Source organism: Suncus etruscus, chromosome 7 (assembly GCF_024139225.1).
Source record: "Suncus etruscus isolate mSunEtr1 chromosome 7, mSunEtr1.pri.cur, whole genome shotgun sequence".
Lineage (NCBI taxonomy): Eukaryota > Metazoa > Chordata > Mammalia > Eulipotyphla > Soricidae > Suncus > Suncus etruscus.
In genome coordinates this window covers 61,831,300-61,854,540 of record NC_064854.1, presented here as the reverse complement: position 1 = coordinate 61,854,540, position 23,241 = coordinate 61,831,300, and the positions used below count along the sequence as shown (strand labels likewise).

The 23,241-nt window shown below is 50.4% G+C and overlaps 2 protein-coding genes across 2 annotated transcripts; one reads left to right on the top strand and one right to left on the bottom strand.

Moving 5' to 3' along the window:
- Positions 1–1,577: 1,577 nt before the first annotated feature.
- Positions 1,578–7,006, bottom strand: CD48 (CD48 molecule). Its single transcript, XM_049777064.1, has 4 exons — positions 6,867–7,006; positions 3,664–3,966; positions 2,870–3,121; positions 1,578–2,048 (listed from the first exon to the last, which is right to left on the bottom strand). The coding sequence occupies exons 1-4, from the start codon at positions 6,946–6,948 to the stop codon at positions 1,969–1,971; spliced, it is 717 nt and encodes a 238-aa protein (XP_049633021.1). The 5' UTR covers positions 6,949–7,006; the 3' UTR covers positions 1,578–1,968.
- Positions 7,007–17,781: 10,775 nt separating this feature from the next.
- SLAMF7 (SLAM family member 7) lies at positions 17,782–21,039 on the top strand (the record flags this gene model as incomplete). Its single annotated transcript, XM_049777620.1, has 5 exons — positions 17,782–18,178; positions 18,796–19,056; positions 19,431–19,532; positions 20,106–20,170; positions 20,881–21,039. Coding segments are annotated over 5 exons (972 nt in total), but the record flags the coding sequence as incomplete, so codon positions are not given.
- Positions 21,040–23,241: the final 2,202 nt, after the last annotated feature.

Here is a 23,241-nt window from a genome sequence, read left to right as displayed (position 1 = left end):
CACCCACCTCCCCTGTTGCAAGGAGCTTCCATCCCCATGGTATGTGTGAGGGGATGGTTTCACTTATCCAGGGGTGGCGAACAAGTTCGACACAAAGAGCCAAAATTTTAAACTGAGAATCAGAGAGCCACACCACGCAATGACCTGCCAAAACAGACAAACACTCACACAAAAGCATCTAATTTTAACAATAATCTATTAAACACATATTGCATTTTGCTATTTTGAGTGAGGGTCAGAATCCTGCAGTGATGGTGAGGGTGTGCTGCGTCCTCCACACTAAGAACTAACGGCAAGATGTGACCCAGCATGTGACACATGGGTCCCCCCGCTCGCTGGCCCGTGCAGTTGTTTCCGAGGGATGGGAAACAAGATGCCGAAGCCTGGGGCGGGACTACGTGCTCGGAGATCTCTCCTCAGAGGTCCCTCCTCAGAAGCAGCAAAACAAAATCTAAACTTGGCAAAGAGCCACAGTATACAAAATCATGATAAGAGGCAAAGAGCCGCATTCATTTTGGCCGGGAGTTGCATATTCGCCACCCCTGCACTTATCACTTCTAGCGCTCAATGTAAGCCCCTCCCCACTTCCTGTTACTATGTCTCCAGGGACCAGAATGCTGGAACCACAGTGGGAGAGGGGAACCCATCACACCTGCTTCTCCATCTTCCCAGCACCTTCATCCCTGTCTGCTCTTGGGGCTAGTGTGCTCTCCTCTGGGCACTCCTGGGGTCTCTCTCGGGTGTGATCTCTTTCTCTCCTGTCCCCACACCCCCACCACACTCACCACTGTCACACATGCACACACAATGCAAACACTCACACACTCACGCACATATCACACTCCTGCACAGTCACACTCATACGCACGTACACACTTTCGCACATGCTCAAAAACACATCTACACTCATACACACATGTTCACAACAATTCTGGAGCTGTGGGTTCCAGGTCTGGCTGCAGACCTTAGTCCCTGGTGGGGCTCAGCTCCGCCAGGGGCTCCTTGAGGCTTCCACTCCCTGGGGACATGTGAGGGCCAGGGAAACCTGCTAATGGGGCCCAGGAGATCAAGGGATCCCACTTTCTTTTCGTGCCCGGTAAAAGAAGGTCCAAAGCAGGTAAGGTGGATCCACTCTGCTGCTGTCAAGCCAGGACCTCACAGGCTCCCTGCATGTCTCTAAAACCAAGATACATGCTTCTGCATGTATCTGAGGAGTCAGAGCATTCACATTTATCAAACTAGGAACACATGTTTTCATGTGTATCTGAAGAACCAGGAGCATGTGTGTTAATCAATCCAGGAACACATGCTTTCTGTATGTATCTAAAGATATATGTTCATGAAGCCAGGAACACGTGTTTTCTGCATGTATCTGAGGAGGCAGCAGTATGTGTGTTCATGAAACTAGGACACACATGTTTTCTGCCTGTATCTGTGGAGTCAGAGCACACATATCCTCTCTGCGTGTCTGTTTGTCTAAGAACAAATGTCTCAGTGACAGACAGAAGAAAAACGAAGATGAAGATGAGTTTTGGGGATTTGGAGAGGGCCTAGAGGCTAAGCCCAGGAGTATTCAAAGGCTTTACTTGGGGGTCACAGTCAGTGGAGCTGGGAAAGGATTTGTGGTCCCAGAAGGGAGCCAGGTTGACCTTATGCAAGGACACACTGATGTCCTGCCCTTGCCTTCTGCACCAACTCACTTTGATCCCAGAACTAGAGAGTCAGACAGTGGCTCTGAGCTTCTGGGTACAAGGATTCCTGGAATGGGTGGAGGAGGGTGGGGTACTCACAGTGGGTATGCATGAGAGTTATCGACAGTAGAGCAATCAGGCACCACAATGAAAGTATTGTACAACACATACAATGTAACTCTACAGTTCTGCCAATGTTTGAAGGGCTTCAGGGTCCTTGAACCCAGGACTTGATGATGTTCATCTGGTGGGTGGATCTGGACTTGGGTAGGGCCAATCAGGACAGCAGGAACTGGAGTACCAGGGGCTTCAGCACCAGCAGCCAGGCAGCCATGTCCAGCCGTCCTGAGGAGTGCTCTGGAGGAACAGACCAGCGTGGGATGTCGGGGTGCACATAGGCTGGCCCCCCTTAGACTCACTTTGGACACATCACCTGTGAATTGCCACACACACAAAGCCCCAGGCTGTCCTCCCTTCCCTATGGTCTGTACTGCTGACCATCTGGACCAAGGCTGGGGCATTAGAACAGAAAGGGGGAGGACAGGAGAGGAGGGAATGAGGAAGGGAAAAGAGAATGAAGGGAGGTATGGAGGGAAGATAAAGGGGGAGGGAGGAATGAAAGATAGAAGGATGAATGGAGGGATGAAGGGAGGGTACAATAAAGGGATGGAGGGAAGACGGAATGATAGAGAGTGATGGATGGATGGAGCAATAAAAGGATGGAGGGATGAAGGGCCTGTCCTTCCCCACACCCTGCATTTACCTGTGGGACAGGCAGCAAAGCTCACAGTGCTATTGCTGCTGTTCAGGGGGTCTCTGGTCTGGCAGATGTTGGACACAGGTGTCTCCTGGGTGACCACCTCTAGCACATAGCTTGAAGATAGGAATCCCTTGGGCCCCAACCAAGAGTAATTGACAAGGGCTTCAGGGCTGAGCACAGGCAGGACAGGTTCGAGAAGAAGCCAGGGCCCTGGTGCTGCAAGTCCTGCACTGTGATGACAGGCTTGGGCACAGGGTCTGTGATGGAGGATGAATGGAGGGAGGGAAGAATGAAAGATGGAAGAAGGATGAGGGATGAATAGGATAGAGGAACAGAGCTATAAAGGGATGGAGGGAAGAGGAAGGAATGGAGTGATAAAGGGATGAGAGCCAGTCCTTCCCACACACTCTGCACTCACCTTCAGAACAGGCAGCAAAGCTCACAGTGCTGTTACTGCTGCTCAGAGAATTTCTGGCCTGGCAGGTGTAGGACACAGATGTGTCCGTGGTGACCTCTAGCACATGGTTTGAAGACAGAAACCCCTTGGGCCCCAACCAGGAGTAGTTGATATGGGTTTCAGAGCTGGGTACGTGGCAGGACAGGTTCAGGAAGCAGCCAGGGCCTCGGTGCTGCAGATTCTGCACTGTGATGACAGGTGTGGGCACAGGGTCTGTGAAGGAAGACACAGGAGAGGGTAGCATGTGCCCAAGATCTGAGCAAAATATTCCCATGGTGGTGGGCAGAGGAAGAGGAAACCTCCTGCAGGGCTTGAAGTAAAGCAGTGGCAGAACTACAGCCAGCAGGGGACACCAGAGACCCAGAACAAAAGAACTGCAGGTCACAGCAAGGAACTCTTTCTCTTCTGCTCCTGCTCTTCTGTCCCTCTGTCTCCGTCAGTCCTCCCTTTCCTCCTGCTTCTCCTCCCCTTCCTCCCCTGCCTCTTCCTTGTCCTGCTTCTCCCCCTCCTCCCCTTTATGTTCCCTACTTCCTACCCTCCTTGATTCCTCTCTCCTCCCTCTTTCCTCTCCTCCATGTTCCCTCCCTCCTCCCATCCTGTTCTCTCTCTTCTCCCCTCCCATCTCTATCCCCTTCTCCCTCCTCTCTCCATCTCCTCTCCCATCTCCTCCCCTCTCCCCTTCTTCTTTCTGCTCCCCCCTCCACCTCCACCTCTCCCACTCCTTTCCCCCAGCTCTTCTCCTGCCCCTCACTCACCATACACTTGCAGGGGCACCTGCCTCTCCTCCACAGTGCCGTCCATTTTCAGTAGCTGCAGGATGTAGACGCTGCTATCGTTCTTTCTCAGGAAGTGGATGTGCAGTGTACCGTTAGTACCCAGACTAACCCGGTTCTCCAGATGGTTCTTGAAGAACACCACACCAGTTGAGTCCTGAATCAAGATCTTAAGGTTGGCTGAGAAGAGCCAGGCGATCTCTTTGTACATGCTGGGCAGGTTGGGGCCAGCCAGGGAGACCTGGCTGCCAGTGAGGGCTGTTGTCACAGGCACTGTGGGCTGACCTGCGATCAAGAGGGTCACCTTGAGTGTGTGTGGAGCATAGAAGTGTGTGTCTTCAGACCAGGATGAGACTTAGGCCCAAAGAAGCAAAATCCAATGGAACAAACCCCCTGCTGAGCCCTCAGAACCAGGGGCCACAGAGATGCCCGAGGAAGTGAGTGCTCACCACCCTGCACATAGCCTGTGCTGGGGAAGCCAAGGCTGAGCCTTGAGATTCTTGGTTCTTCCAGTGTGTATGAGGGGGTGAAAGCAGGGGCCAGGAAAGAGAGATGTAGGGGGTAGCAGAGACCCCCCCATCTTGGCAGCAGGAGGAGTCAGAGGAGGCTGCCCTGAGATACAACCTGTAGGATATCCCTATGACGCTGTTCTCAAACCGCCTGGCAGATAGAACCCCATAGGGCAACTATTCCAGATATTACCCTTGAGGTAAAAGCTTCAGAGATACTGCTCAGGGATGAGAAGGACAGAACAAAGGGGGTGCCATCTCCTCACGATAAGTGGTCACTAATCAGCCTTGACTCCTGATCAGGTCACTAAACAGGCCATTCCTCCTACCTTGCAGAGAGCTCTGGTTAAGGCAGATAACTTAAGGAGATGATGTGTCTTTTGTTTCCCACGGTGTTGCTCCTGAAACATTCCAAACCCCGTATCATGCTTAGATTTTCTCTGGTGCTCACCTACCCCAGACTATTCTTCTGCCACGTCCTGCCACCCTGCATGTTGCTTTGGTCCTATCAGCCTGGAACCTGTTCTTTCTTGGTCATTAGCAGGCAGAAATATACCTAGTCCCAAATGCACCAGAGGGGACAGAATTTGATCCTCCCTGGCTTACAAAGTCAACACACAGGAGACGGAGAGATGGCACAATGGTAGGGCATTTGCCTTGCATGCAGCAAATTCAAACAGACGGTGGTTCTAATCCCAGCATCCCATATGGTTCCACAAGGTTGCCAGGAGCGACTTCTGAGCATAGACCTAGGAGTAATCCCTGAGCGCAGCCAGGTATGACTCAAAAATAAAAAATAAAAAATAAAACAAAAACAAAATCAACACACAGATGACCAACTCGGTGGCTCAAACTCTTCCCTTTGTCCCTCTCAACCCACTGTCCATCTGTTCTCCTTTCTGTACATGAATCCATGCATGCACACATACATGGTCTATGTGTGCGTGCATATGTACATGCTCACTTTGTGCCTGTACACGTGTACATTTCACACCTGCACTACATGCTTGCTCCTATCTAAATACATGTACACATTTTATGCTTGCACAACACATGTTCACTTCATGCCTATATGTATGTATACTTTTCATGCTGACATATATACAGGCTTACTCCATGCCTATACACATGGACACATTTCCACCTGATCAATACACACTCACTTTGTGCCTACATGTATGTACACATTTCACGTCTACACACATACTCTATGCCTACATGTATGCTCACACTCCATACTTGCACACACACACTCTGTGTCTACATGCATGTATACATTTTATGTCTGCATGCCTAATACATAATACTACATGGCTGCATAAATATATATGTACACTATGCATGTATACACATAATACCTTATTGCATACACACATCCATGACTGCATGTACACACATGTACACACCATGAATGCTTGCATACATTCATCCATCCATATATGTATCCATGTGTGCATATGAACCAGGCAGAGGGAGGTCAGTGGTGTAAGAGATGTCAAGAAGTGGCCTAGGAAGGTGGTACTGAGGGCCCAGGCTGTGGCTTCAGGACAAAACTCGAGTTGGGGCGGGCTCTGCAACCCGGAAGTGCTCCTGTGAGACAGGACGCTGAAGGGGACGGGCACCTCTAGGGGTCAAATCAGCCTTGGTCCAGTCCCGGTCCCCATATTCCTCTGATTCCCTGACCCCTCTCCAGGGTGTGTATGGAAGGAAGGAAGCCTGGGGAGAAGGGTCCAGGGTTAGCCCTGGGATATAGCTGGGGCCCAAACTTGACACCTCATGGTGCTCCTACATAGCATTAACAGGTGGTCCTGTGGGCCAAGGGCTGCCACAAATCATGAGAGCATCAGCATGGCCCCTGGATGATTTGGAGGAGGCTCTCAAACAGCTACAAGCCCCAGCTCTCCAAAGCAGACTGAGGCTCCCCAGGATAGCCTGGAGGGTGTCACTGATTCCCCGTGGCTCCCTGCAGTGGCCCTGATCCCTGGCCCCAGGCCCAGAGATGTGGCTTTCACCCATCAGCTCTTTTCAGACCAATTTCTTCTCCTGAGCAGAGAAACTCCTTGGGCAGCCCAGCCTGGAGCTCTTGGGGTCAGAGAAAGGGGAAAGAAAGAGGGTGCAGGGGTGAGGCCTGAGAAGAGGAAGAGGATGAAGCAGGAGCTGCTGAGGGGCCCAGGATCCTGCCCTGAGTTTCTCACTCCACTCATGTCCCCCTCACAGCTTTCCCAGGCTGTGGCATCTCGGGGGTGGGATGGGGTGGGGGGTTGTCTCAGGGCTCAGCATCCTGTTGTTGTTTAGATGGATTGAAGAGCACAAAGACCACAATCATAGGGCTGAGCTGGGGCAGCTGCTCACTTCCTGTCTCTGTTCTATTCCCTCCCAGTCCTGCTGGAGACCGGGAAGGGCCTCACCAGCCGAAGTAGCACCACCCAATTCACATACCACCACCACCACCACCACCACCACCACCACCACCACCACCACCACCACCCCGGCTTCCTCAGAAATCGCTCCTACAGGCTCGGGATGGGGATCCCAGTATGGAATGCTGGGAATTGAACCTGGGTCTGTCCCAGGCGGCTGCATGTAAGGCAAACGTCCTACATACTGTGCTATCTCTCCTGCCCCTCCCCCACTGCTTTCTATGCTTGATCCCCTGTGGCACATGGTGGGCCTTACCTTGAACTTGGGGTTCCAGGAACCATCCGGAAAGTAAAAGGAAGTCTAGGACCAGGCAAGCCTCCCAGTACCCACGCAGCATCTTATGCACTTCTGTTCATCTGCCTTCCAATGGTGCACCCAGTCTGCAGGATATATGGTGCAAGTTCACCCGACCGGCTCAGGCCTTGAATTCAGGAAGAGACAGAGGCGGGGGTGGGGGAGTTGGGCGTGGAAGAAGGAAGTTCCTCCATGTGGCTTTGCACGCAGATGGGCGAGTGAGCAACTTGTTTTTTTGTTTTGTTTTTGTTTTTTGGGCCACACCCAGTAACGCTCAGGGGTTACTCCTGGCTATGCGCTCAGAAGTTGCTCCTGGCTTGGGGGACCATATGGGTTGCCGGGGAATCGAACCGCAGTCCGTCCAAGGCTAGCGCAGGCAAGGCAGGCACCTTACCTCTAGCGCCACCGCCCGGCCCCGAGTGAGCAACTTCTACATGAATTCTACTGCAGGTGGGTGTGAGGGGTTTTCTGTAGGGAATTGGGGTTTGGTGTTGGAACTGGGGGAGTTTCATCTGGGTTCTATGAGTCAAGGGAGGGTCTTCCAGAGCTGAAGTGTGGGCAAAGCAGGAAACAGAGAAGGGGGTGGTGATAGTTCAAGCCCATGCTTTGCATGCACCCATCCCAGCATCTCAGATTGTGCCCTGTTGGGTCCCGTTTACTCCTTTATTGGTTATTTGTGTATCCTCAAAGAGCTCCCAGCATAAAAAATTGGTTCCCATCCCCTTATCCCCTTGTAGGGGGAGATCTTGATAATATTTATCCGCAGCAAATAATCCACAAGACCGGAGAGTAAAGGGGTAAAAGATTTGGCGCAGAGTCCTTTGTCAGCCTACTGCCAGCTCCAAAAAACACCTGGAACCACACAGCAAACTGCCAAAAGACCCCTGAATAAACTATTTATTCGGCTTTCAACAGCGCCCCCACCTGGAAGGTCAAGGTGGGACAACAGGCAAAGAATAATCTTATGGAAATGTTTTTATATGCAACAGTGCCCCATATTGCCAAGGCTGGTTTCTAGGCACTTGCCTTCAAAGGAGGGGATGTAAAACTGGATTCAGGGAAGAGAACATGGGCAGAAAGAGTTGCTGAAGGAGGAAACAGAGGGAGGAGAAGTTTTGTATTAAAGCGATGAGTGAGCACTTTGTGTTTAGTAAGTGAAAGGGCGAAAGGACTTTGGGGTAAAAATTTTAGTCATCTGGTTCTCAAGTTTCTAGCACAACCATGATGCATACTGGAAATCCTTCTCTAGGTTTATTAACACCTGCCCTGACCTGTCTCTCCCCTGTCCCTAGGGCACATGGAGAGGGAGAAAAGTTTTCTCAACATGTGTACAAGACAAATATTAAAAATAAAAATTTAGGGGCCGGAGAGATAGCATGGAGGTAAGGCGTTTGCCTTTCATGCAGGAGGTCATCGGTTCGAATCCCGGCATCCCATATGGTCCCCCGTGCCTGCCAGGAGCAATTTCTGAGCCTGGAGCCAGGAATAACCCCTGAGCACTGCCGGGTGTGACCCAAAAACCACAAAAAAAAAAAAAAAAAAAAAGAATAAAAATTTAGCTACATTTTTAAATAGGGGTTTATTAATAACCAATTTAGAAAAAAACTGAGGTGATACTCTGTGGTGAGTATATAAGACTGTCACTAATTCAGTTTTCCGTATCCTATTTTTCTTTTTCAGTGAATCATCAACAGCCTCCGCCTTGGTTGCATAAATTTGTGTATTCAGGCAATAAAATCATTGTTTAACTAGAAAAAAAAAAGAATAAAACTAGAACTATACTATGGGTAAAAGAAGACCCTGAAATAATAAATAACAAAAAAAGGGAGGAGAAGACCCTGAATCTTATTTAAAGTCCCCTACTCCTGTCCCTGGCTTTCTAGTTTATTTTAAGAAGGTTTTTACCAGTGAGAATTCTGTTTGTTTGTTTGTTTTTTGGGGTCACACCCGGCTGCTCAGGGGTTACTCTTGGCTCTATGCTTAGAAATGGCCCCTGGCAGGCTCGGGAGACCATATGGGATGCCAGGATTTGAACCACCGACCTCTGCATGCAAGGCAAAAGCTCCATGCTATCTCTCTGGCCCCATCAGTGAGAATTCTAGATAAGCCAGGTGACTATTTCCAAAACCTTAAGCAAAATCTGTTTCCCTAAAAATGAAACTCTCTTATGTGCTTCAAGGGATGTGATTGCTTTTCTTGGGAATTTTAAAGAAAAGTTTGATGATATCTCTGTGCAACCAGATCAAGTCTGTGCACCAGACTTCCCTAAATGAAGTATGACCGTAAATGAAGTGTGACCCATGCCATCATTATTGAGAAATGACTCAGTTTCTTATTAGTAAGTACAGAGATTATCTTGCATAGTAAACTTGTGACTTTAATTAAATTAGAGAGGTGGTTTGTCTAGGGAACATTTGCTCATACCACAGTAGTCCCTCAGCCCTGCCTGGAGTGATTCCAGAATGAAGAGTTAATAATAAGGGGGCTAGAGCAGTGGCTCAAGCCGTAAGGCTTCTGCCTTGAGCACGTTAGCCTAGGATGGACCGTGGTTCAATCCCCCCCACCCCCCATGTCCCATATGGTCCTCCAAGCCAGGAGCGATTTCTGAGTGCAGAGTCTGGAGTACCCCTGTCACCGGGTGTGGCCCAAAAACAAAAACAAAACAAAAAAATAAAAAGAAAAGAAAAAAGAAGGGGCTGGAGCGATAGCATAGCAGGTAGGGCATGTTGGCAACCTTGGTTTGATCCCTGGCATAAGGTCTCCTGAGCCTACCAGAAGTGATTTCTGAGCACAGAGCCAGAAATAACTCTTGAATGCTGCTGGGTATGGTCCCTGCAAAAAAAAAAAAAAAAATGTCCTAAGCACTTCAGGGTATGGTACACACACACACACACACACACACACACACACACACACACACACACACATCCACCAAAATAATATTTACTAATTCATGTCAGTCTATTTTAGTTTGCTTAATCCCAGAGAGTCTTGTAGGAGAGAAGGGCTAGACAGACCTTATGTGTACCACATAAGGTGAGCCAGGTGTAGGGCAAGTGCCCTACCCACTGGGCTATCTCTCTGGTCCCTGTACGTATATACTTTCTGAGGAGCTTTGTCTCTACCAGGACCCATGTAGTAGGTCCAGCTCTGGCCAGCTCCTTCTGGGGCCCAACATAGGCATAGTTCAATGACCCATTCACCACCCTGACAGATTCTCAGCATCTGTTTTACTATTCTGAAATCATGTGGTACCCTGGGGCACCCCCCTGGGTTGGATATAAGAGTCCCAAAGAGCTGGTGAGGGCTCCACGGCAGTGCCACATCAGCCACTTGCTCTTTTAGTTCCTTTCTGAGAATGCTCTTTCCTGGGCTGTCCCCAAGAACTTTTTGTTGACTTCATTTCAAATTACCCCACACCCGACTTGTGCCTTCCCACCAAATCCTTCACACTTGCTGCAGGGAAGAGTCTTCAAATGCTGGGATGAAGAGACCAGAAACTTGTAGAAGCACAAACCATAGAACACTAATCTACAGCTGAGCCAGATCCTGACAAAGATGGTGGTAAATAGAGCCCACAGCCCATCTGTAGGGCTGACTTCTTCAGGACACCCACCTCATGGGTGAGAGATCATCTCAGGCAGGATGAGATGCCACCCCAGGAGTGAATGAAGGGGGAAAGAAAAAAATTGCTCCTCATGGATCAAGTCTAAAAAGAACCAAACAGGGGGCCGGAGAGATAGCATGGAGGTAAGGCATTTGCCTTTCATGCAGGAGGTCATCGGTTCGAATCTCGGCGTCCCATATGGTCCCCTGTATCTGCCAGGAGCAATTATGAGCCTGGAGCCAGGATTATTCCCTGAGCACTGCCGGGTGTGACCCAAAAAAACATAAAAAAAAAAAAAAAAAAAAAAAAAAAAAAGAACCGAACAATTGTCAGGAGAGCTTGAAGCTGATGTAGAACCAGGATGAGCGAAGACAGAGCTGAAGGGTCAAGAAGACACAGGCAGATCATACCCTCCTCCAAACATGCTTTTGGAAAGCCTGAAGCACAAATGATGCCATGGGAGAACCGGTTTTCTTTTCTTTTCTTTTCTTTTTTTTTTTTTTTGATCACACCTGGCAGTGCTCAGGGGTTACTCCTGGCTCCATGCTCAGAAATTGCTCCTGGCAGGCACGGGGGACCATATGGGACGCCGGGATTCGAACCAATGACCTTCTGCATGAAAGGCAAACGCCTTACCTCCATGCTATCTCTCTGGCCCCTCCCTTTTATCTTTCTTTCTTTCTTTCTTTCTTTCTTTCTTTCTTTCTTTCTTTCTTTCTTTCTTTCTTTCTTTCTTTCTTTCTTTCTTTCTTTCTTTCTTTCTTCCTTCCTTCCTTCCTTCCTTCCTTCCTTCCTTCCTTCCTTCCTTCCTTCTTTCTTTCTTTCTTTCTTTCTTTCTTTCCTTTCTTGTCACACCCAGCGGGGTCACTCCTGGCTCTACGCTCAGAAATTGCTACTGGCAGGCTTGGAGAACCATATGGGATGTCAGGATTCGAACCACCGACCTTCTGCATGAAAGACAAATGCCTTACCTGGAAGAACCGATTTTTAATGTGCACAGAGGTTCTGCCTCAGATGGATGGGTCAGAGAGGCAGTGAGGGCCTAAAAACCCCAGGTATTGACTGGGGGACTCACTGAGGGCCCAGCTTGGGCATCAGCTGCAAAAACAAGAGCTCCCAGCAGGGGCCAGAATGATAGCATGGTGGAGTGGTCATTTGCCTTGCAAGTTGCTGGACCCAGTTTTTTTGGTTGTTTGGGGTTTTTTGTTTGTTTGTTTTTGTTTTTGGGTCACACCCAGCAGCGCTCAGAGGTTCCTCCTGGCTCTACACTCAGAAATTGCTCCTGGTAGGGGCCGGGCGGTGGCGCTGGAGATAAGGTGCCTGCCTTGCCTGCTAGCCTAGGACGGACCGCGGTTCGATCCCCCGGTGGCCCATATGGTCCCCCAAGAAGCCAGGAGCAACTTCTGAGCGCATAGCCAGGAGTAACCCCTGAGCGTCACAGGGTGTGGCCCAAAAACCAAAAAAAAAAAAAAAAAAAAAAAAAGAAATTGCTCCTGGCAGGCTCGGGGGACCATATGGGACGCCAGGATTCGAATCACCATCCTTCTGCATGCAAGGCAAATTTTGCCCTACCTCCATGCTATCTCTCTGGCCCCTGAACCCAGTTTTTTGTTTGTTTGTTTGTTTGTTTTTTGTTTTTTTGGGGGGTCACGCCCAGCAGTACTCAGGGGTTACTCCTGGCTCCAGGCTCAGAAATTGCTCCTGGCAGGCACGGGGGACCATATGGGATGCTGGGATTTGAACTGATGACCTCCTGCATGAAAGGCAAACACCTTACCTCCATGCTATCTCTCCAGCCCCCTGGACCCAGTTTTAATCTCTGACATCTCATAGGATTCACCTGAGCACTGCCAGGAGCAATTCCTGAGCACAGAGCCAGGAATAACCTCTGAACACCACCAGCTGTGGCCACAAAACAAACCAAATGAATAAGCAAAAAAGAGATGCCCTGGGGCTGGAGCAGTGGGGCAAGCGGTAGGGCATGTTTGCCTTGCACACACTAATGTGGGACAGACCACTGTTTGATTCCCCTACATCCCATATGGTCCCTCAAGCCAGGAGCAATTTCTGAGCCCAGAGTAACCCTTGAGGGGCTGGAGAGATGGCATTTGCCTTGCAAGCAGCTGACCCAGGACCTAAGGTAGATGGTTCAAATCCTGGATTCCCATATGGTACCCCATGCCTGCTAGGAGCTATTTCTAAGCAGATAGCCAGGAGTAACCCCTGAGCACCACCGGGTGTGACCAAAAACAAAACAAAACAAAACAAAAAAAAACAGAGTAACCCTTGAGCCACTGGGTGTGGCCCAAAAAAAACAAAACAAAAGGGTGGTGCGGTGAGGTGGCACTAGAGGTAAGGTGTCTGCCTTGCAAGCGCTAGCCAAGGAAGGACCACGGTTCGATCCCCCGGTGTCCCATATGGTCCCCTCAAGCCAGGGGCAATTTCTGAGCACTTAGCCAGGAGTAACCCCTGAGCATCAAATGGGTGTGGCCAAAAAAAAAAAAAAAAGAAAGAGCTGCCATCAAAACTCAACACAGAGTGATAGTATAGTGGAAAGAGCACTTGCCCTGCATGTGACTCCCCCAGGGCTGATCCTCAGCACCTGCCAGGAAGGATCTCTGAATACTGCCAGGTGTGGTCCCAACCTCCTTCCCCTAAATCATAAATATTTTTTTTTTATTTTTGGGCCACACCCGGTAATGCTCAGGGATTACTCCTGGCTATGTGCTCAGAAGTTGCTCCTGGCTTGGGGGACCATATGGGACACCGGGGGGATCGAACCTCGGTCCGTCCAAGGCTAGCACAGGCAAGGCAGGCACCTTACCTTTAGCGCCACCGCCCGGCCCCATAAATATTATTTTAAGATATTTTTCTATGAGTCCTCACAGTCAGTAATATGACTCCACATGGGATTCATGGTCCCAAATTTTGAACTGGGACTCAAGAAATTGAAGTGAGGAACAAAAGAACCCAGAGTCATCCCAAAAAAGGGAAGGGAAAACACAAATCTGCAGTCCCTGCCCAGCCAATAAAGAGAAGTAAAACTAAGATTGAGTCAGGGGAGGGCACATGGGGTCAGTCCAGGGACAGCCTTCTGGAGGCCCTTGACAACTAGACTTCCAGAGCCACAGAAATTGTCTTCTGCACCCATTCCAGTGCCTCCACTGACATGCTTCTAAAGACAATGAAGTGTAATGGTAGTGAGCCCATTAGGGCAGATGTGAGCCCTCATACAGTGATAATTATATGAAGTCGAATATGGGCCAGAACAAAGCACGGTGGGAGAGCATTTGCCTTGCACATGACAGACCCAGGTTTGATCCTCAGTATTCCATGTGGTCCCTAATGACTGCCAGATGTAATTTCTGAGTATAGAGCCCTGAGCACCCTTGGAGTGCCCCCCCCAAAAAAAATAATTTGGAGAGAACCCGTGAACCACTTTAATCAGCTGATTTTTCACAACAGGTAATATTGTGTGCATGGGGAGGGAGGTCAACATCTTTGTGTACAGGGATGTATCACTACGTGTCAGTGAAACAACTGGAACATTGCCAGAGTCTGTCCCAGATGCTCTCCAGACTTCGTTTCACCTCGGAGACTTTGAGGATCTGTGGCACCTTCTTAACCAAGTGGTCCCTTTATCACTACAAAGGAACCCTCTCCCAAGGGTGTCCTGATATAGCCTGAATCTCTCAAGCCTCACCCACCTGGTGGGTCACACTGCAGGGGAGGAATTGAAGAATTGAAGAAAGCAGAATAGTCCCGATCATTTCCCAGATCCTCCACTTCCACTTCCTCCATTGGGCAGGTGGGGCATGTGAGGTGCAAAAAGGCTGGAGGCGTGATTCCCCCCCACATCCCTTTGTAAGCATAGAGCTCATCAGCCAATCACAGGCTTCTGCCAGCCTCTCTTTAAAGCCCCAACCAGGTAGAAGAGGGAAGTTTTCTTTTTCTACAGCTAGCAGAGAAAGGATGAGAAGTTCCTGTGCACACAAATCGAGGGTGCACATCTGGTACATTCTTCTCGGGGTCCTCCTCACAGGTAATTAAATGTGCTGCTTTCTGAGACAGCGGGCGGCCAGCACTCCTGGGGCACCTTCTCTCCTTTGCACTAACCAGAACTGAGGCCAGAGGGGCTGGGTTTAGAGGCTCCAGGGTCAAGTCCATATGCTCTTTGGGACTGCCACCAGAGGGGGTCCCTGCCCTGAGAGGGCCTTCCCTCTGGGGCAAGGGCAATGTTATCTTAGTCCTGAGCTCTCTTGATTGGTTGGGGTTTTGTTGTTGTTGTTGTTGTTGTTGTTGTTGTTAGGTTGGGTTAGGGTTTTTTGGGGGAACAGGGCTTACTCCTAGCTCTGTACTTGGGGATCACTCTTGACAAGGCTCAAAGGACTACCTGGGGTGCCAGGGAACATACTCAAGTTGGCTTCATGCAAAGCAAGTGACTTTCCCGTGCCCTGACTGCAGGCTTGTATCTTGTCTTCACTGCATAACTGTAATGTATAAGTGTATTTAAAGGGACAGGAGCTGTATTTGCAAATCCTTAACTGTGTGAACAAAGGCGGGTTGAGTTCAGGTTCAGAGAAGAGAACTAAGTTTCCCCTTGTTGGCTATGAAACTGCTGTGTTGTGGGCAGTGCATGGCTTTCCTGCTGGGTCTCTTAGACAACAGGAGCCTAGACTACAAAAGTGTCTCTCTCAGCTGCTGTGTGGAGACTAGAAATCTCAACTGATCCCCAAATAACTCCCCCAAGATCCTGTCACCAGCCTCTGATGGTTCTGCATCAATACCATTGGCCCCCCGAGACAGAGCAGAAACCCCAAAAATGGAAAACCCTACTCACCAAACGGAAAGGGTAGTCAGAAATAGAACTCAGAGGGGAGAAGGGGTCATGCCAGGTGCTGGCACATTGCCTTCCCCCAATCCTGAGGCACCCAGTTCTAGCCCTCAGCTCTCACCTGACTTCTGGCAGGTTCTGTCCAACTTAGGCCATCACATCATAGTGGGATCCTCAGGGATGTGTCCATACTACTGGCCTGGCCCTGCCTCATCATGAGGCCTGGGTTCAGGGAGGTGGAGTGTCAGCACCACTACCTCATGTCAGTCTGTTCCCAGCCTGTGTCCAGAGATGAGTGTTTCCAGGCTTGGGGTTATCTGTCCTTCATGGGCCGGGCTCATGGACCCAGATGGGGATCATGCATGACAGGACAGGATCAGGGGCCTTGCACCCAGTCAGCCCCAGACCACTATGGCTAAAGCAAAAATGAAGTTGGTGACCCCAAAGATCTTTCCTTTTTTAAACTTGTGGCTTTCAGGCTAGAGAGCTAGCACAGCTGTAGGACATTTGCCTTGCACGTAGCCAATCCAGGACCGGATGGTGGTTCAAATCCCGATATCCCATATGGTCCCCAGTGCCTGCCAGGAGCGATTTCTGAGTGCAGAGCCAGGAATAACCCCTGAGAGCCGCCAGGTGTGACCAAAAAAATAAAAAATAAAAAATAAAATAAATCATAAATAAATAAATAAATAAATAAAAGTTGCGGTTTCCTTTCTAACAACCAAAGAATCCCTGTGTAGAGCATAGCTCAGCTCTGTACCTCATTTTCCTCTTACCTCACCCCTGTTCCTGGGGCCCAGGGGGTACAGGACAAGCTCAAGGACCCAACTGGACCATATCCTGTTACCTGAACCCAGCACCTTCTCCCTTCAAGGCTTGGCTAGACCATGCCCAAGACTATGCTCACCTTGGAGACAATCTGGGAGTTCTGTGTCCTTCAGGATGAAGGAACCTGGTACCTCCTGAACTAACCACAATCTTGGGGGATAGGCAGAGGGTCTAGAAAGGCAGTACAAGCCCAACCCCCTGCAGTGTCTGCTGGTTCCAGCTGCACTAAAGGCTGCTCTATGACAGTTCCAGAGTAGTAGAGACAATTTTGGCCTTGGTTCTAGAAATTGTTCTGGATTTGGTTACAAGATAGGATTCTGTAGGGGCTGTCCGTGGTGGAGGGGCTGTGCCTAAGGGAGCACATAGCTTCACCCAGACAGTCTGGGAGGACCCTTCTGGTTTCAGGGCCCTTTTCCTTAGTCAAGTGGAGAGAGAAAGAAGTGAACCTGGCCTCAGCAGCCCTGTTCTTCACCCAGCTGGGTTTTGGCCATGCAGAGCTCATCCCCTGAACTCCTCTTCCTGTTTAAAGAAGGCAGTGTTGGAGAGGCACATGGTGGAAACTCATGTTCTCACTCCCCGCCCTCTGGTGAACCATCCCTGACATGTCTTCCGGAGCAAGTGTGAAAATTGAGAAGAGGGCTGGGGTGATAGAATAGTGGTCAGGGTGCTTGCACATGGCCAAGCTAGTTAAATTGTTCCCAGCACCCTTTATGATCTGAGCACTGCCAAAGCTAGGAATAACCCCTGAGCATCTCTGAGAATGGCTCAAAACCAAGTAAACAAGCAAACAAACAACCCAGAAGCATCACAAACAGGTCTGTATTTACCATATGCAAAAGCCACCCTGTGTATGCCCCCCCCAAGCTTTTGTGCAGCCATAAATTACTTAGAGGTACTTAGAAATTACCAGAATCACTAGATGTCCCAAGACTATGGAGAGGCAGGTATAATATTTATTTTCCTGCCATCTCCTCAACTGTCACCTGGTACCTTCATTACTCTGTGGCAAAAGGGGTTTCTTAGAATGTTTGCAGGTGATTCTGCCCATGATGCAAGGCTCGTGGGCATAAAGCAGCAAGAGTTGGCCCTGCCTTGTCCTCTGACCACCTATCATACAACAAGCTGAATCAGAGAAAATCCATGGCCCAGACTCTCTGACTGGCCAGTCCTGAGGGCCAGTCCAAATCAGCACCTGAGATGCTAGTGATGAATTGAGCAGAATCTGAGTTGGGCCCAGGCCTGTGCCAGATGGCATTTGGTGGCATGAGGGCCTCTCTCAGCATTGGGAGGAATTGGTAATTACCTGCTAAAAGATAAGAGAGAGAATTGGGGGTGACTTGGGTCTCAAGGTGGACTTCCTGAGCTCCTGAGGGTGCTGCAGAAGGGGCTCAAGAACTAATCTTCCATGAATCCTGGCTTCCTCCCAAAATCTAGAATTTTAGGGTTTGCAGGTAATGAGATTTCTGTGGCCAGGTGTATGTCTAGCCCTGGAAGGTTCTGATATGTTGCACAAAACCAATTCACAATGGCCAGTGGGGGCTGTCCCTGTGTGGAAGCATCCAAGGGCCACCACAGAGTAACTGGCTCTGCTGCTGATCCCAGTATGAATCTCCCAGCACTGGGTCCACCCCAGGCTGCAGACAGGCAAGCAGCTGAAGCTCCTTCTCTGTCCCACAGGGGCGGCTGCCTGCAGGGTCCAGAAGGACCTGGTGGGTACCGTGGGGGGCTCTGTGATCTTCCCTTTATGCCACCTGGTGCAGCAGATTGACAGCGTGGTCTGGACCTTCAACACCACAGCCCTCATTAGCATCCAGCCAAATGCCACCCATAAGGACATCATTATTGTGAACCAGAAGCAGAACAGGCGCCGGCTGGGCATTGTGTCTGGGAACTACTCCTTGAGCATGAGCTCCCTGGTGCTTGGGGACATGGGCATCTACCGCGTGGAGCTGCACAGCTCTGGCAAGCAGCCTGTCATGCAGCAGTACACACTTCAAGTCTATGGTAACCAACTTTCCTGCCTCCCCTGCACCCCAAAGGGCATTCACTGGGCCAGGGCCAGGCTGGGCAGAGGGGCAGGGGAAGGGAAAGATGGAACGGATGGCCCATTCTCCCTCCTGGCTCTGTGCTCAGGGCTCACTCCTGGCTCTTGCTCAGGGACCTCTCCTGATTGTGCTCAAGGCTCACTTCTAGTTCTGTGCTTAGGGATCACTCCTGGCTTGGGGGTCACTTCTAGATCTGTGCTCAGAGATCATTCCTGGTTCTTAAGTTCAGGGCTTATTCCTAGCTCTGTGCTTGGGGCTCACTCCATACTCAGTGTTTGGGGATCACTCCTAGTACTGTGCTCCTACTCTGCACTCAGGGCACACTTCTGGCTATGCTCAGGGCTCACTTCTCTCTCTTTGCTCAGAGGTCACTCCTAACTGTGCTCTAGGCTCACTCCTAGTTCTGTGCTCAGGACTCATTCTCGGCTTTGTGTTAAGGATTCACTCCTGGTTCTGCGCTCGGGGCCCACTCCTGGATCAGTCCTGGACTCTGTGTCCTCCTTTCCCACAGCCTGTTTAGGGACCCTTGGGAAGGCTGGGAGGCCACTGTCCATATCTTGTGTCCTGTGTCCCCAGAGCACCTGTCAAGACCTGTGGTAAAATCAGACCACTGGCAAATGGAGGAAGATGTCTGCATGCTGAACTTGACATGCTCCATGCCTCAGGGAGAAGCAGCCGTGACATACAGCTGGGAGGTCACCAACAAGACCCAGTGGGGCCCTGTCCTCCCTGTCTCCTGGAGGCTGGGTGACAGCGATGTACACTTTGTCTGCAAGGTCAAGAACCCCGTGAGCAGCAACATCTCACACCCAGAGTCTGCCAGGGAGTTCTGTGAAGGTTGGTGAGGGGTTCTGTCCTGGGGGGCCCAGTGCCCTTCTAATAACAACATATAGTATTGGTACTACCCTCACTGTTGGTGCTTGTGTCCTGCTGTGACCACTCATTGCTGCTACTATTACTATTACTGTTATTGCTACTACTACTACTACCAATCCAACTATTTTCACTATTGTTACTCTTTGAGGTGGGGTTGGAAAGAGGTGTTTGGGAATCCTAGAGCTCACTCTCCGATACCTGGCCCAAATCTACCAACACTCAGGGGATGAAACTGGGGGCTTCCCTGGGGTACTCGGTGCTCCCGTTCTGAGCTGAGAGAGTGGGTGCAGGGAGGCTGCAGGGCTCAAGCCTTGGCCCCTTCTCTCCCCTTCCAGTACCTGCTGGCCATGTTAATCCCGCCTTGCTCACCGTGACAGTGCTCCCATGTTGTGCCATAGTGCTGGTACCAGTGCTCCTGTGGAGACGTAAGGCTCCAGGTAATGTAGCTTCTCTTGCCTTGGCCACGTGTCCAACAGCTGGGGGGATGAGGGAAATGGGGGAGACCACACCAAAGCCACAGTCTGTTTTAGAGCCCCCAGTTCAAGGCAGGGGGAAACAAAACTGCCCATTCTCTGCCAAGCCCACTGTCTGAGTGGAATGGGACACCCCACTGTCAGTCCCCTGATTCTTCCTCCACCCACCCTGTGACTCCTCCAGGAACTGTCCCCTTCCACCATGGTCCCCACACATTCCTTATGAGAAGCACCAGCTTTGCACCTCATCTCTCTGAAGCCACTTCTTCAATTGGGGGGCAGTGATTGGGACCCCTGAGGTACTGGGGGTCAAACCAGGGCTCCTGCACACAAAGCCCCACCCAGCCTGAGACCACTCTGAGTCCTGCCACTGACCTGCTCTAGGCTTCCCCTTTCAGTGCTCTGCTCCTAGCCCAAGAAGGGAAATGAGTCACTGCCCAAGCATTCCCTCACCCAAATCCCATTTCCCAGAAATATTTTCAGTTCCCAAGAAAGCAGGTGGGGGGTAGTGCTGATTTTCTGCCCACCTGATTTCAGAGCCCACCAGAGAGAAGAGAAGGATGGAGATGTCAAATGAGGCAGACAAGATCATGCATTTCCCGGTGAGTTCCACCCAGCATCAGCTTGTCTATCATCCGGCTGCATCCCCCCTTCAAACAGTGTCTTGGGGACCCTCCTTCCTTACAGAGAGGCCACATACATCCTGCCTGTGTCCTGAACTCCTTCCTCCATGAAGTTTGATCCCCTGGGTTGCCCTGGAGCTCAGACAGAACCTCAAGTGTCAGGCTGCTCCAGGGAATGATAGCCTCCTGGGTTTACTCTGAGGATTGGAAAAGTGTATTTGTAACTTGTATCCCATCTCTGCCATTCTTGAGGCCCAGAATACTTGGCAGTTCATTTCTTTGCTTCTCTCAGGATTTTAAGGAACGCATTTGGGCTAAGGCCTAGGAGACTCAGAAAGCCCAGAGTGTAGGCTTTGCACAAAGAAACATATTGGATCTGACCTCAGTGTGGCCTGAAAACAAACAAAATGCTTTCTGTTTGTTTTGTTTCTGGGGCCATACCTGTGGCACTCAGGGGGTTTCCCTGGTTCTGTGCTCAGAAATTACTTCTGGCAGTGCTCAGAAATATATGAAATGGCAAAGATTGAACCCTGATTGGCCTCATGCAAGGCAAACTATATCACTCCTGTCCCTGCAAAATATTTTTGAAAGACAAGTTTTAGATTATCTAAACCCAGTCTCCCTTCTTTGGGTTTCAAGAACTGGTGGGCACTAATCTCTCTGATTTCTTTGATTTTTATTGTTTTCAGAACATCATTCCCAAGGAGAATTCTGCTAATACCCTTTACTCTCTGGTGCAAATCCCCAGAAATGTGAGTGTTTCGGGAACCCATTCATGCTTCCAAATCCCATTTTCCTTCCTTGTCCCTGGGGATCAGCTTCTTCTTGACTGGTGAAACTTCCCCAAAAGGTCCCCCTTTCCTTTTGATGGAGCTGGGGAGTCCAGCTGGAGGATGGAAATTTCCAGAAACCTGGGGCAATGGTCAGTGGCTCTGGAAGCATCTAGCAGAAAAATGGAGGCAAGCATCAGGACATGTTTTTCCTTTTTTCTTTTTTTGTCTTTTTTGTTTGTTTGTTTGTTTGTTTGTTTGGGACACACCTGGTTATGCTTAGGGGTTACTCCTGGCTATGTGCTCAGAAATCGCTCCTGGCTTGGGAGCCATATGGGATGCCGGGGGATCGAACCACGATCCATCCTAGTCTAGCGTGCACAAGCCTTAAGGCTTGCACCACTGCTCCTGCCCCCCCTTTTTTTTTTGGTTTTTGGGTCACACCCAACAGCGGTGCTCAGGGGCTCCTCCTGGCACTATGCTCAGAAATCGCTCCAGGCAGGGTCGGGGGACCATATGAGATGCCGGAATTCGAACCACCATCCTTCTGCATGCAAGGCAAACACACTACCTCCATGCTATCTCTCTGGCCCCTCCTTTTTTCTCTTTTGAGGGGACCACACTTGGCTATGCTCAGGAATCTCTCTTGCTGGGCTCGGTAGACCCTCTGGGATGTCAGGGTTTAAATCCCAATGGGCTGCATCCTAGGCAAGTGCCTTGCCTGCTGTACTATTGCTCCAGCCCCCAAAGAAATATTTCCTGAATGTGGGAACCATGAGACCATGAACCACCATGGGTGGAGGCATCTGTGCCTAAGGGGGGGGTCACAAAGGGTGGGAGGCACCTTGAAGTGTGTGATATTCCCCCCACAACATCTAAACTAGCACATCTGTCCCAGGTGGAGAAGTCACCACCAAGGCCTCCTATCTATGATGACATCATCTAAACAACAGAGCATGCTCCCACCCCATGCACCCGGAGAACCCACTGGCAGGGCTGAGGGAGAGGCCGCGTGGATCCTTCCAGAAGAAACATGCAGAGACTCACTTCCAAGTCATTGTCCCAAACAACCCCAGAGAGTGAAGCTGGGTATATGACAGGGGCACAGCCCCAGGATGCCTCTACCAGCGGAGGGGAGGACCCAGCATAAAAGCAGCAAAGGGGCTTCTCATGGGCCAGACCCACCTGCTTTAGAGTTCTCTCCCAGAGTCCCTTGCTAGATCTTGGGGATTCCAGAGAGGGCTCAGGACAGGAGCAGGGAAGATGGTGACCACAGGGACACTCTGGTTGTGTGATCAAGACAAGGAGTTGCGTGCTCAGTGAGGAAACTGAGTTGCGAGACCATGGGGACTGGGTACAGGGTTGGGGAGGGGGGACATTCCTGACTGGCTCTGGCTGCTGATGGGAACAGAGAGAAGGACCCAGTCAGGGAGCCAGGGGTGATGGGGGCCTCACGCACAGAAGTGGCTAGCCCTGGAAAACACTTCGAGGCCCCTTTGTAGATATAAATGACCTAATATTTATACTTCCACTTTCTGAGAAAAACCACTATTAAATATCATTTTTATACAACTCATCTGTCCAGGGGTAAGGGCTGTGATTCTTACCAGGTGTGGGGCTGGGGATGCTGCATAAGGGTAGCAATGAGGGGTCCCCAACAGAAACAGGACTGACAAGACTGGCCAGGGAACCTCACCTCATGCACCTCAGGGCCCCATGGCAGCTACTGGAATGCTTCCCTGAAAGCCTGAGCCCCGCCCCTTTTGTGCTCACTGGAATGTCCTCCATTCAGCAGTCCAAGAATGAGGAAGTGAGCTCAGGTTCAGAAGGGTGGGCCCCCTCCCCAGGTCCAGCACAGAGAAAAGGGCCAGGATATAGGAGTCATTGGGGGTGCCCCACCTTTGAGATATTTTTCCTAGTCTTGACATTTGTCAACTCTCTTGGACCATGTGGTCTCCCAAGCTTGTGGTTAGCACCTGGGACCACCAGAGAGGGCCATGGGGACCCCACAGTGATTGTGCTTTCCTGGGAACCCCAGCTATCCCCCAACACCTTCTTGCTGGGTCAGGGTGGTATTTGAGGTGCTGACTTGGACATGGGGATCCCTCCGTTTACAGGTCTTCCTCAGCTCCTAATCCCTGTATGTGTCTCATCTGTCTGCTCTCATGGGGTATCTACCAAATACAGGGAGATCAAACTCCCATCCCCTGCTCTCCCTCCCATTCTATCCCTAAGGGGTTTGTGCTTTGGGAAATTATCTCACTGCAGGGCCACCTCTCT

Excerpts from the sequence above, each read along its gene's own strand:
- CD48 (XM_049777064.1), bottom strand. The coding sequence starts at position 6,948 with ATGCTGCGTGGGTACTGGGAGGCTTGCCTGGTCCTAGACTTCCTTTTA. Across the intron at positions 3,122-3,663 it reads GGTGCCCCTGCAAGTGTATG|ACCCTGTGCCCACACCTGTC; the intron begins GTGAGTGAGGGG and ends CTTCCTTCACAG. Across the intron at positions 2,049-2,869 it reads CTTTGCTGCCTGTTCTGAAG|AGCACTCCTCAGGACGGCTG; the intron begins GTGAGTGCAGAG and ends CTGTTCCTCCAG.